At 39.3% G+C, this 13,248-nt stretch overlaps 1 protein-coding gene across 5 annotated transcripts in view; it reads right to left on the bottom strand.

Annotated features, from left to right (window-relative positions):
* Window positions 1-13,248, bottom strand: part of kntc1 (kinetochore associated 1) — a 64,773-nt gene that overhangs the window by 42,858 nt on the left and 8,667 nt on the right. For all 5 annotated transcript variants that reach the window (XR_009787647.1, XM_061766967.1, XM_061766965.1 and 2 more), the window contains 19 exons: window positions 12,364-12,479; window positions 11,673-11,727; window positions 11,492-11,590; window positions 10,394-10,437; window positions 10,242-10,304; window positions 10,083-10,158; window positions 8,959-9,084; window positions 8,566-8,732; window positions 8,373-8,484; window positions 7,473-7,616; window positions 7,338-7,394; window positions 7,195-7,266; window positions 5,675-5,794; window positions 5,039-5,182; window positions 4,860-4,955; window positions 4,679-4,782; window positions 4,462-4,564; window positions 1,809-1,943; window positions 1,597-1,716 (listed from right to left, as the gene is read on the bottom strand). Coding sequence is in view for 4 of the 5 variants with exons in the window: in XM_061766967.1 (XP_061622951.1) it covers window positions 1,597-1,716; window positions 1,809-1,943; window positions 4,462-4,564; window positions 4,679-4,782; window positions 4,860-4,955; window positions 5,039-5,182; window positions 5,675-5,794; window positions 7,195-7,266; window positions 7,338-7,394; window positions 7,473-7,616; window positions 8,373-8,484; window positions 8,566-8,732; window positions 8,959-9,084; window positions 10,083-10,158; window positions 10,242-10,304; window positions 10,394-10,437; window positions 11,492-11,590; window positions 11,673-11,727; window positions 12,364-12,479 (1,953 nt within the window). In the remaining variant the exon portion in view is untranslated. The remainder of the gene's footprint in view (window positions 1-1,596; window positions 1,717-1,808; window positions 1,944-4,461; window positions 4,565-4,678; window positions 4,783-4,859; window positions 4,956-5,038; window positions 5,183-5,674; window positions 5,795-7,194; window positions 7,267-7,337; window positions 7,395-7,472; window positions 7,617-8,372; window positions 8,485-8,565; window positions 8,733-8,958; window positions 9,085-10,082; window positions 10,159-10,241; window positions 10,305-10,393; window positions 10,438-11,491; window positions 11,591-11,672; window positions 11,728-12,363; window positions 12,480-13,248) is intronic.

The raw sequence follows: 13,248 nt of genomic DNA, 5'->3' as shown, positions 1-13,248 counted from the left end.
TGTCATTAATCCGTTTCACCTCCCCAAAAAAACAAAATTTTTGTTACATTTTTGATAAATAAAAATTAGTACACACTCTCTCTCTCTCTCCATCTCTCTCCTACGCCTTTCCCCACTTAGCTGCAGGGACGGCTGCCTTTGTCTTTAGCTTCCAGGAATTCCTGTTCGCAGAATTCTCTGCCTTCACGTTGTAGTGAAGCAAATCCTGATGTACATTTTCTTCCCATCTCTTCTTTGGCCTTCCTCTTGGTCTTTTTCCTTCGACCTGCATATTAATAGCCTCCCTAACAGGGTCATCTTCCTCCATCCTCATGACATCCATACCACCTCATCCTGAAATCCTTCACCTTCTCATTGATATCATTCACCCCTAGCGCCGTCCTGATGTGCACACATCTTTCTTTATCCTTCAGTGTCACTCCCTTGATTCATCTTAGCATCCTCATTTCTTTTGCCTCTTAGATCCTCGCCTCCTTTTTCTCCATTGTCCATACTTCTGCCCCATACAACAGCACCGGTTATATAACTGTGTTGTATAGCTTTACTTTTAGTCTTCTGGGCATTTTCTTGTCTCCAGTAAGACTTGACAATTCTCTACACCTTACCCACACTGCTGTCACTCTTGCTCTTACCACTGTTTAAAAAAATGTATATATATATATATTTTTTTTTTTTTAATAATGTGAGCGCATGTAAAGAAATAAACTGATTTCATTAAGTGATATTACTGCACACACCTATATTTTTGCATTGGATGAGTGCCTTTAAGGGGCGTGGCCTAGTCTGTGACTTCAGGAGCTGAGCCGGTTAGCCAATGAATCGCCATTTGAGTGTCTGGTGTGAGTTGTGCCCTACAGCCACTCCTTGCCAGTGGTCTCATTTTGAAGCTTGCTCATATCTTAAAGGTCGTCAACACAAAGCACCCCCCCCCCCCCCCCCCCCCCCGCACACACACGCACAAAACATTGACTAAGCATCAGCTTGTAACTTTAAAAACATACCCGCAAGTCAAGGTACCACTGTATGAGCAATTGAAGGTCTCGTACCAAACCAACTTTTTCTAGTGTTTGGAATGTAATATTGGCGCTATGGTGCCTCAATAAACATGTGAAATATGATTTAAAATCATCCACGCATTCCTGAGTTCCAGACTTTTTTTTGCCTAGAGGCCTCAAATCAGGTTATTCGAATTTCTCCATCTTCTCAATGTCACTAGCTAAGATCTCTGCCTACCACACCGGTCCCGAGCCAGCGCTGTCAACAAAACAAACACGTGTGCTCTCACAAGTGGGTCTTCTACATGGAGTCAACCAATCAGAGGAAAAGGGGCGGTCTTAGCCAAATATGGACAACGTAGATAAAAAAAAACTGGGTCACACAGCCTTTTCAGGACAATCATATGACATATTTTAAATGCAATTGACACTTTTATACTAAGTCCATGTTGGAGAGTCACTCGATGGAGGTCTAAATTGCCAAAATATGGGACCTTTAAAAACATTTCAGGGTGGGGCCTGTATTATTCTAAAAAAATGTATCTTCCCGGCAGGTAGCAAATAGCAAGGGTTCACTGTATATTAAGTAATCTTAACTCACGTCATGAGAGATGTGGTCTTTGTCCTCCAACTTCAGCATGGCCCAGGAAGTGAGACGCTCCATCACACAGGAAATCTCTTTACAGGGCAAACTCTTTAGTGTGGCGACACACGTGTTGCTCTGGAATTATTATTATTTTTTATTTAATTAAAAAAACAGAAGATTGTCATGGCCAGGAAACAAAATAAATTCCTGCGTACGGAAACACTTACCTGGCCATGGCTAATCAGCTCGATGAGATACAAATAGTAGATATGTGATGTCGGAAGTTTGTACACTTCCGCTAGAGTCAGGGCGTCCTGCAGACAATTCGGAGAGTCCTGCTTCAAGATGTATCGAACTACCGTCTGCAAAACAGAAGATAGTTAAAGGTGGAAAAAAAAATTAATACAGTGAATCCACTATATTGTAGCTTTTTAAGCAATCTTTTTTGTTTGTTTTTTTACTGGTTTTAACTAGGGCTGTCCCGATCTGATTAATTGGGGTCAATCACGTTATTTTTAGCTGCTCAAGATCGGGTGTAAAAGATCGGTTTTATACGGTGGCCGACATGGGCGCTGCAAACGACCATATGATGCAAATGCAGGAATGACACAACACTAAAAATACACGAGCACATGAAAGAAGAGCAAAATAAAAATGCTGCAAATAAAAAATGCTGCAATCACAAAAAATAACAGCAAGACAAAAATGCTGCGAGATAAAAATGCTCCAATAACAGAAAACAACTGCAAAGGAAAAATGCTGCAAACAAAAAAAAAATCCCAAAACAACTGCATGAGAGAACTGCTGCAGATTCACACTATACAATGGAAGTGTGCCAGGACACTGGGGGGCGGGGGGCAGCCACGTCAGATCAGGGGGTGCCTTTCATAGATACTAGATACCCCAGCGCCCTGTATCAGTCCGACTAACAGCCGTGCTTACATGGCGGCCATGTTGGGCAGGTCGTCGTTCCCATAGAAGGCAATGGATGGAAACTTAAATTAGTCGTAACTTGCTCATTTCTCAACTGATTTTTAGTGAGGGTTACTGTTTTGCCAACGCCAAAACGTATGCGATCAATACGCAACATTTGATAAAAAGAGCCCCCCCCCCAAAATATATATATATCGGTATGCAGCACATTGTACCGGCATCCTTGGTCTTTTAGTTTTCTCGCCGTCCACACGTTGAATGCGCTGATGATTTTGACCTCGTGAGTTTAAAGTCACCTTCGGCATGGAGCTAAAAAATCTGTCATCCCGGAGATTGTGCCCCCGAGTGGCCTAGTGGACTTCCGCTGTGTGACGTGAACTTGCAGCATTTCTCTGGCGGTTATTTTGGGATTTGTTTTCTTTGTTGAACTTGCAGCATTTTTCTTTTGCAGTTGTTTTCTGTAATTATAGCATTTGTTATCTTACAGCATTTTTTTTTGCTGTTTTCTGTGAGTGCAGCATTTTTTATCTTGCCTTGTTTTTTTGCCGTTGTTTTATGTGCTTTTGTGTTTTTCGTCTTGCATCATTCCTGCTATGCAGTATATGGCCATTTGCAGCGCATTTGCTCCTGTCGACCACCTTAGTTTTATCAATTTTCTGACATTTTAAAGGTTACAAAGTGACAAAATAATCAAAATTGCCCATAAGTGTGACTGTGAGTGCGAATGGTTGTTTGTTTGCATGTGCCCTGCGATTGGCTGGCAACCGGTTCAGGGTGTACCCCGCCTCCTGCCCGATGATAGCTGGGATAGGCTCCAGCACGCCCGCGACCCTAGTGAGGAGAAGCGGCTCAGAAAATGGATGGATGGATGGATGACACACAGTGTGTGTGTGTGTGTGTGTGTATGCATGCGTCTGCCCTTTGCAACACGGCGGGTTGTGGGTGGTCATTATAGCTCAAAGTTTAGGTTATGTTGGCTTTTAGGCTCCGGGTCCGGACGATCACTGACTGTGCGCAGCCCAGACAGATACGAGGAGAAACGTAGCAGGGGAAAGATAGCGACTCGGCGTGGAAGTTGAGTTAAAGATGGAGAAAGGTTATTATGAAACAAAACAAAGGTTTTGAAAAAACATAACCTCTACGGTTCAGTTGTTAAGATTTGTTAAATTAAAATACTGTATGTAAAATGGCTTGCTTTGGCTGAACAGAAAAGGGGAAACACTTTTTTTTTTTTTTTTTCTGAGGTTCAGCACTTTATTTGAACACGTATAACTTTCTCTTTTTACTTACTTGCTCCAATTTTGAAATGCAGCCCTACTTTTATTTAGTAAATGAGAGAACATTTACACAGTTGTGCTCATATGTTTGATTACCAGGGCAGAATTTGTAAGAGGTGTACAATTAAATAAACATTTAAGCAGTCTTGTGGGATTTTCATTTTCTTGGACTCAGACTGGCTGCTGGTAACATCACGCATTCTCGGCTGACCACGTTTAGTTTAGTTTTCAACCACTAGGGGGGCGCGACCTCCGCGATGGCACCTTGCGTCCTGCATCTTGGAAGGCTTCTGATAGTGGATCAAGATCCTGGTCATTGAGTAGAAAATAAAACTCCTCCTGGATCTGCTTCAGGAACAACGGAGTTATGTGGCCATTGTGAAGGGAACGCAAGACAAGCTGTCGACTCGCAACATAACAACCGGCATTACTGCTATTTAGGGTTATTCACAGCACATCATCCTTGCAAAAAAAATAAGAAATTGCGTTCAAATAGATTGACAGTTGTTTTTAAAAAGTGTATTTTACTAAGTTTAAATGTGTTTAAAGCATGTGGAAGGGATAAAACTATGTAAAAACAATCTTTCGTATATGGTGTCCAAATTTTCACCTATTGCAGTTGGGTCTGGAATGTATCCCCTGCAATTGACAGCTGTTCAATGCATTTTACCATAATTTGATTTGGGTTCGAGAGGTTGTAACTGCGGATCCCGTAGGCACGCAGAAGTTTTCGGATTTCCATCAGACGGTAGCTCTCCTTTAAAAGTTCCTGCCTGTGTTAGAGCCATAAATCAGACAAATGCAAGTGATGATTTTTAAAATAGCAATTAAACGACTGTTAAATTAGTATCACGTGCCCATCCCTTGGGAGAGTAGTGATGACATACTTGGGTCCTTCAATCTCCAGGTACTGCAGAACCATCTCCTCCACCACGTTACTCCAGGGGAAGGCGGCTTTCTGCATGATCTCTAGCACGGCGTCTACCATTAGCTGCGGGGAATAGTTTTCATGTTTCATAAGTTAAGATGTCAATGTAAGCAACAAATTTCTTGTGTAATGTGACTTACATCCATATCTGCCATGCATCCCAGCACTGCCACTGCTCTGGCTTCCCATGCTGTGAAACGTGTTGTGGTTTTGGAGCTACAACGTTCTAGCATATCCTGGTTTTATAAAATTAAACAAAGACATTTATTTGAATGGTACTTCACATCAAGCTGGACTGTGCTTGTGCTTTTGTTTTTACCTTAATGTACTGTAGAAGGAGCTGATCCAAAAGAATGTCATGCTCCTTAGCATAAGGCAGAACGTTGTTTTCCACAGTGGCGGAGATCAGCACTGGAGCCGCCACTTTATCCAGCATGAGGAACGCCACACTGGGTACCTTTCCCTAAAAGTTACATAAAAAAAAGTTGCAACTGTAAACAGGAAAAAAAAACACCTCATTTTACAGGAATAAAGTAACAGAAGCATAGCTGTAGACTCTCAACAGCTGTGTGCAACTACTACTACAAGTGTCATAGAATTTTACCAGTTAACTTCTACTCCTTCACTGGTAATAGTAGTAGCAACACACATCTATCTAACTATTGCACAGTTTTGCATCACTAGTAACAAGTTGTATGCCAAAAGTTGTCCTACTGGTGGACATAAATGTCTTACAGTAGTGGAAAAAGATGATACTGGTGCGTTCTAATTGTTCTGTTTCACTAGTGAGAACACAGAGTACTTGTACAGAGACCTGAAGATGGATATCAAGGCTACAGAATAAATGCTCAAAAGGTTTCCCCTAATCCTGCATTACAGCACTAAGTGCTCTCCAGGTAGCAGGCAACTCTGCCACCTCGGGTGTGTGAGCAGTATTGGCCAATCAAACACAAACCTTCTCAAAGAGGGAAAGGGAAAGTCTGCAGTTGTATTTGGTGTGAAGGTCCAGCAGCTGACGTAAATTGGACACCAGGGTCCTTAGGTTCTCTACTTCTTCTGAGCTGTAATTGTCATCCTGAGAAAGACAAGACAAATAGCAGACTACATGATGATTTGGATGGCCGAGAGCAGGGGTGAAAAAAGTATGGCCCATTCCATCCTTTAATCCCGCCTACCAAGTCTGTAGATTATCAAGAGTCCTGTAATAATTTTTGATTTAGACATTTTTCACACCTAAAAATATTTAATTAAAACGTTTTTATTCAGGAGGCACGGTTAGCACATCTGCCTCACAGTACTGAGGACCCGGGTTCAAATCCGGCCTCGCCTGTGTGGAGTTTGCATGTTCTCCCCGTGGCGGCATGAGTTTTCTCCAGGTACTCTAGTTTCCTCCCACATCCCCAAAACACGCATGGTCGGTTAAGTGAAGACTCCAAATTGCCCATAGGTGGGAATGTGAGTCTTAATGGTTGTGCCCTGCAATTGGCTAGTGATCAGTTCAGGGGCTTTTACCCTCAAAATATTTCATTTCCCCATTGTTGCCACCCATTCAGTCCACACTAGTAGCCTGCTGCAGCTTTCTCCCTACAATCTAAACTAGATGAGGAAAAACTGGCTTGGTTTTTGTTTTTTTTTTTGTTTTGTTTTTTTAAATGGGGAATTAAAATAAAAACAGGACTTTTGTCATTAATGTGCAAACAAAAACACACAACTCAGTATGACAGGAAAAATGGTCAAATGACATTGATAACTTTGGATTCCTCTGGATGACTATATTAACAAAATAATTTATCTACTCATAAAACAAAATAAATTCCATATTACCACAATGTGATGGTACAGTGTTTAAAATAAAGCATTTTGATCCGAATAATAATTTTCCTAGGAATCCATTTTTACAATTGTGTACTGTATTACAAAAGAACACATTCGTTCCCATTTACGCAGTGACCCTGAAGGCACCTCTTGCACTCATGCAGCTACTACGTGCCAACATCGCAGCAGACCCTCCGATGTGACTATCGCGCACACGTACATCACAATGACATGCTCAAACAAAATATCGTGCAGCCACAGTACTGACATTTAATATTTTTTCTTTATTTTATTAATTTGTTTAAACATTTTTTTCTAAATAAAATAAAAATATTTGTCAAATGAACACGTTAATAAGTACAATTGAAAATATTATTTAAAATTAGTACAAATTTTGAAATCTATTTTAAAAAATTAATAATTGGCAGATTTATTATAAATTAATGATAAGTAATATAATCAAAATGAGAATGAAATCTTATTTATTATTTGTAAAATACTTTATACAATACAGGGTATTTTTTTTCTTCCCTTTTTTTCTACCTCGTTGACAAATGACTTTGACCATGGCTCTGCTTTAAAGTTAAAAATTGTCCCTCGGCGCAAATGTTTGCCCACCCCTATAGGCGCTGGGTTAGTGTGTTTAAAAAAAAAACTTACAGATTTCATCCATGACCATAAAGATGGCAGTCCGAGCTCTGCCAAGGCTAGCCCATTGATTGGCCAAGTGCCCTGAAAAAACACATCTTTTGAGGTTAACAACTTCAAGATTGAAATTGGGGGAAAACATTTTTTCACTCTACCTTTTCAATCAGCTCCAGATTGCGTGCCCTCTGCTCTATCCATCTCGCCAGGATTTTCTAAAGCCAAGTAAAACAGTTTAGCACTAGTTTGTTTTTTTCTGGTCAATGTAAGAGAAGTATACTAAACTATACTACCTGTCCTGGTGGAAACGCTTTCCGGACAAAAGGAAGAAACACTGTCCTAAACCAGGGACACAGGTCTTGGGATGGCAGATCCTCTGGAATGGCATCCAGGACGGCCTCCAGACTGCTCTCATCAAAGCTGCCTGCAATCTGGCCCTTTAAAAAGAAATCACCACAAATCTTATCTCACTCACCCTTCACAGGAATACAGGGATCTCGTTTGATGTGCATCTGAGACGCATAAAGTACTATCAATCTGCGTCATCTGACGCAGAGCTATGGCTTAGTACTCTGCCGTGGTGCTGCAAATGCGGCGTATTAATATTTTTCTTTTTTTTTGGAGGAGACAGGACTAGAGTGAGACTAATTTGGTCGCTTATGCGCCCTAATTTCTGAATGGTGCAGCAGAGAGAGAGAGCGAGAGAGAGAGGATTTATACATTCTCTTCTATTATGTTTTATGACTATACAGCTGAAGGAATTCAACTCGTATCTCAAGGCACCACTGTATATAAAAAATATCCAACTTTATTCTCGTAAAATTAAAACTTTTTCGAGATGAATCTGATTTATCAAAAATGTAATACATTTTTCTTGAAAACACAAAATATTTTTTCCGTGAAATGCAAGACATTTTCCTCAAAAATATCCAGCTGTATTTGCGTAAAAGCATGACTTTTTCTCAAAATTGTACAACTTTTGCCACAAAAAGTTCTCTTTTTAAACTGCTAGATTTTTATAAAAAAAATAAACTTTTTCTGGAAAATCAGACTTTCTTCTTCAAAATCAATATTGATAAGATTGCAACTTTTTCTCAATAGTTCAAGACCATCTTGAAACTATTCTACTATTTCAACAATTTTTTTTCAAAATCGAAACGACACATTCCTGGAGAAGGTGGTCTTTTCGTTACCTCATATTTCAGCCAGAGGAGTTGAGCCCCCCTCAAGTCGCCATCTCTCAGGTGGGTCAGAATGTCTCCTAATGTGTCCGTGCTGTTCAGGAACTCAATCCAGGCGATGCCGCTGTGCGTGACAGAAACGTACCACAATCACTGCAAATATACCTCAATGCGGTAGATTTTGCTACAAAATGCAAGAGTGTACTTGAATTTTTCGTGGCCGTGAAGGCTGCAAAACGTTGCCAGTCTGGCTAAAGCCTCGTAGATCTGTAAGGACGAGTACCGCGTGGCGGCGTAGCTTAGCATCTTCTCCGCCGTCTCGAAGGTCGGCCACGGAGCCTTGAGGCAGTAATCCACCACATACTGCTCGTCCTGGACCAGGTGTAAACAGCGATGGGAGTATATTTTTCAGGTATCTGTACTACACTTCGGGATTTATTTTTCTGACAACCTTTTACTTTTACTCCCTAGTTCCTACATTTGAAAACCTATACTTTCCATCGTAATGTTGCTGCTGCTCATGTCTTAACTGAAACATGTAAGGAGCACATAACTCCAGAGTGTTATCTACTGTTTCTCTTGACTCAACGGTACTCACAGCAATCTTCATCAGGTTGATTCTGGCCTCCTCCACGAGTTCGGACCACACGTCTTGTCCGTAGCCGCCCACTGACGCCGAGGCTAGCTGCTCCAGCACGAAGTCCAGCTTCACCTTGTAAACCAGCTGAACAAAAAGCAGCATTGTTAGGAGGTTTTAATTTGATCAGTGTTTCCACATACTTTACATTCACCAAAAAAATCTCACGGCACATCACCAGATGAGAATGTGACAAAAAGTGGATAGACAGGTTAATTGTTCTGCCTGTCACTATATTTTTCTGGTATAGATAGATTAATAAATATACATTATTTGTAGTAAATACATAATTTTTAAATCAATGAAGTGAAATTGGTGAAGTTCCCATGGAACACCCATTGGGAATCACTGGGTTAGAGAACCCCACCCATCATTAGCTTGTTTTGACTCAATACAAGTACAGCAGTACCTTGACTTACGAGATGAAGTCGTTCCGTGACCAAGTTTGTAACTCAATTTACTCATATCAAATCAATTTTACCCATTGAGATTTTTTGAAATGCCATTAATCTGTTCACAGCACAATTTTTTTGTTACTTTTTTTTTTTTAATTAAGAAAAATAGCAGTATTGGACAAAAATAAGATAATGCAAAGAAAATTGGTTCTAAAAAGTGTAATTACTGTACATAATGTATTCGTGTGTTGGATGTGTGCCTATAAGGGGAATGGCCTAGTAAGTGACATCAGCAACTGGAGTCGGGTTAATCTGCGTGTGAGCGTCTGGGGGTGAGTTGTGGCCTCATTTTGAATATGTGTGTTTGACAGTTTGTCCTGTTCAATAAACAGTTAATAGTGCCTTCCTGTGTCTTTTCTTTCATGGATTCTTAAAAACATTTTTTGTGGGTTTCCTCATGATACATTCGTATCCATATGGGACTCACATACACGCATAATCACTGCCACTAAATTGAAAAAAAATATATGAAAAAAAACATTGCAAACCAAGAAGAAAACAAATTTCAAAAACAACCAACCACGACTCCTTCCAATCATACGTTTTCACCAGGATGAATACACCTCCAAAATTGTGTGAGTTTTTGATTGTCGTGAAGCTTTCAAGATGGCAAAAACAAACATATCGTACCTCTAAATCCAGCTCAAATAGAGCGGCAAATTTTTCAGCCTCTTCAAATCTGTGTTTGTGAAGAAGTCTACTCAGCCTGGCGGGAGAGGATCAAAGTGAGCTGCAATCAAATTATTCAATGATAAATTAAGGCATGTCAGTAAAAAAGGACCTACGTACTTGTTTTCTGGCAAAGCCTCCGTGAGGCATCGGATGACGAGGGAGGAAACACATTCTTTTCTACTGCTCCAGCCACAATGAAGGAAACGTACAGTATGAAGTAGCATTGACCAGAAGTATTGCCTAGTAAATAGCATGCTAGGAAATATTACCTTTCTGATGTAGTATGAATCACCTCCACAAAATAAATGGTGTCCTGAAACAGAAGGCATAACGTATTGACAAGTGCAGATATGTACAGTAAGTCTTTTTTGGTAACCCATACACCAAAAGGAGGAGCAGACAAAAACAGGAGAACATACACAGGAAGTTAAGTGCAGCGGTTAGACTCCAGCCCTGACTCAATAATTTTGTTTAGTGTGACCATAGCTGCAGTCATTTATTATTTTAAAAAAGGCATATTTGTTTTGCTTTACAGTGGTTCACTTCTTTTTAACCTTTTATGACTATTAAGAATGTGAAACTAGGGTATCTGCATTTTTAAGGAAGGCCACTTTAATCAAATGTAACACAACTAATTCCCTAAATATGTGTAATCTTTGATTTACTATTTAGAAATTGAATAAAATATTAAATTAAATATTAAAATAAATCTTTAATTTAAAATGTATACATTTATACATTTATAAATAATGCATCACAATAAATATGGAAACTAAATATTTAATTATAGAGTTAAATATTAAATTAAAATATTTTATTTAATAATTAACTAAGAACAAGTGTGTGTGTGTGTATATATATATATATATATATATATATATATATATATATACACACACACACATATATATGAATTGTATAATTATATGTATAATCATTTAACTTTAATAATTTTATTATTTAAATTGTACATATATCATACTGTATATGTAAAATATTTGTTTTATTTCACTTTACTTTAAATTGAAATACATATTCATATATTTTAGAAACATCAATTAAAATAGGAAATATTAGATACATTAGTATTGTAAAGTTACTTGATTTAAATATGATGTATTATGCATACGTATATCTATATTAATTTAAGTAATTTAAATACATAAAATATTTATCTATTTTACAAGATTTTTTGCAATATTTTTGATGGACGACAAAGATTTACAAAATCTTCCAAAGAAACTTTTGCCTGTACAATTAGGTTTTATTAATGCAAAAGTTTGACTGAGGCACAAATTAATTCCAAAATTTCCTATGGGAAAACGGTTCCAGAATTGTGATCCCTGTAACAAGTGCAGACTCCTCACCATTCTTATTTTTGTCTGGACAAGACAGGACACTGAGAAGACATCCAGGCAGTGGCAAATAGACAAAGAGGGCAAACATCGGATCCGTAGTGAGTTAATCTAAAAAAAAATAAATAAATACATTTTGAAGTTGAGGACACTGAGCAGCACGAAGGCTTTAATGTTAAACTGACGCTGCTACCTGACTCTTGTCTTGTTTTTCCAGGGTGATCATCTTCACGCAGTCCTCCGCTTGACTGTAATCGACAGTGCTCAGTTAACAAGGCCACCTAAAATGTACTCTAACATTTACAGGTGAACCTAATTTGACCTTCTGTAAAACTTGGAAAGCACACGTCCACCTTTAGTTTTCCACAACTTGCTTTTGTCTAATATGAAGCTGACCGGCAAACTTCACAACTGGTGATTGATCAATGAAAATTTCCAAGGACGTCCAGTTCTATGCCTTTCTGTGATCCCTCCAGTCTCTCCATATCTCTGTTACAAAGTGCTGATGACACAAAGCGCAGTGGCTACCTCCTTCTGAGAACACCCAGTGTGAAGCCTTGCTAGTGTCACAGAATGTCATCAGCAGTTTGTAACAGAAATACAGAGAGACAGGAAGAGTCTCAGAAAGGCATAAAAGTGGACACACTTGGAAAATAAAACAAACACAGTATGTGAATTTTGCCATTCAGCTCCTTGTTAGAAAACAGTAAGTTGTGCAAAAAGTATTGAAACACTGAACATGTGCACAAGTTCAAATTAAGTTCACCTGTAAAGGTTATAGTAGGATCATCCTGAAATTTCACCCAAAGCCCAATATCCCAAACATTTGTTTATTTTGTTTGCTCTTGTAGGATGGATTTTAAAGCGACATCAATTGAACTTACCTGCCCGCCAAGGCCGCTGAGCCGCATTCAGTGATTAATTCAAAGTCGAGAAGAGAAACGTTCGGCCAGACGTGAACCATGATCATGAAATGCACTTCCCAAAGACTCAGGACTTCCTGGAGTACATAAAGTAATAGATTAAAAAAAGACCGTGCAGGTCCCTGTAAAATCAAAATATTCAGTATACATCTTCTAAATTTGACACATCACAGAGAAGAGTGTTGATAACAACCCTGCCAAATTGGAATCACGAAGAAGAAAAATAAATTAAAATAATAATAATAATAAACAAAATAATAAAATATAAAAAAATATAAAACGAGGCTTCAAAATCAAAATGATGAAACACTGTCAGCGCTGAATGCACTGAAACCCCTGCCAGCTCACCTGTCAATAGTAAATCACATACCACTTCAATGACTTGGACGCTACATCATCTAGCATCTGCCTTATGCCTATGCATACCCACATTTGAGCTGTGAAAATGTAGTCGCTAAGGAATATATTCCACCATGATATCAGTTGTGTCACTGATGGTGTAGTGGTACTTTTGTGCAGGCAGCGTGGGTTCAGTTCCCACTCAGTGACTGTGCGAACGTGAGTGTGTATGGTTGTCCGTCTCTATATGTGCCCTGCGACTGACTGGCAACCAGTTCAGGTTGTAGTCTGCCTTTCGCCCGAAGTCAGCTGGGATAGGCTGCAGCGCCCCGTCACCCTAACTAGGATAAGCGTTGTTGAAAATGGATGGATGGATGATATCAGGTTTTTTTTTCTTTTAAATTCCACCCTCCTTGCTCTTCAACTTGCCCCCTTGTCTGTGATGAAACGGTCTGAATGACTACAGGCCTGTCGCCCTGACATCTGTGGTCATGAAATCCTTTGAAC

This window comes from Phyllopteryx taeniolatus, chromosome 3 (genome assembly GCF_024500385.1).
Source record: "Phyllopteryx taeniolatus isolate TA_2022b chromosome 3, UOR_Ptae_1.2, whole genome shotgun sequence".
NCBI classification, from domain to species: domain Eukaryota; kingdom Metazoa; phylum Chordata; class Actinopteri; order Syngnathiformes; family Syngnathidae; genus Phyllopteryx; species Phyllopteryx taeniolatus.
Note: the sequence above shows the minus strand (reverse complement) of the source record. Positions and strands in the feature narration are given on the sequence as shown.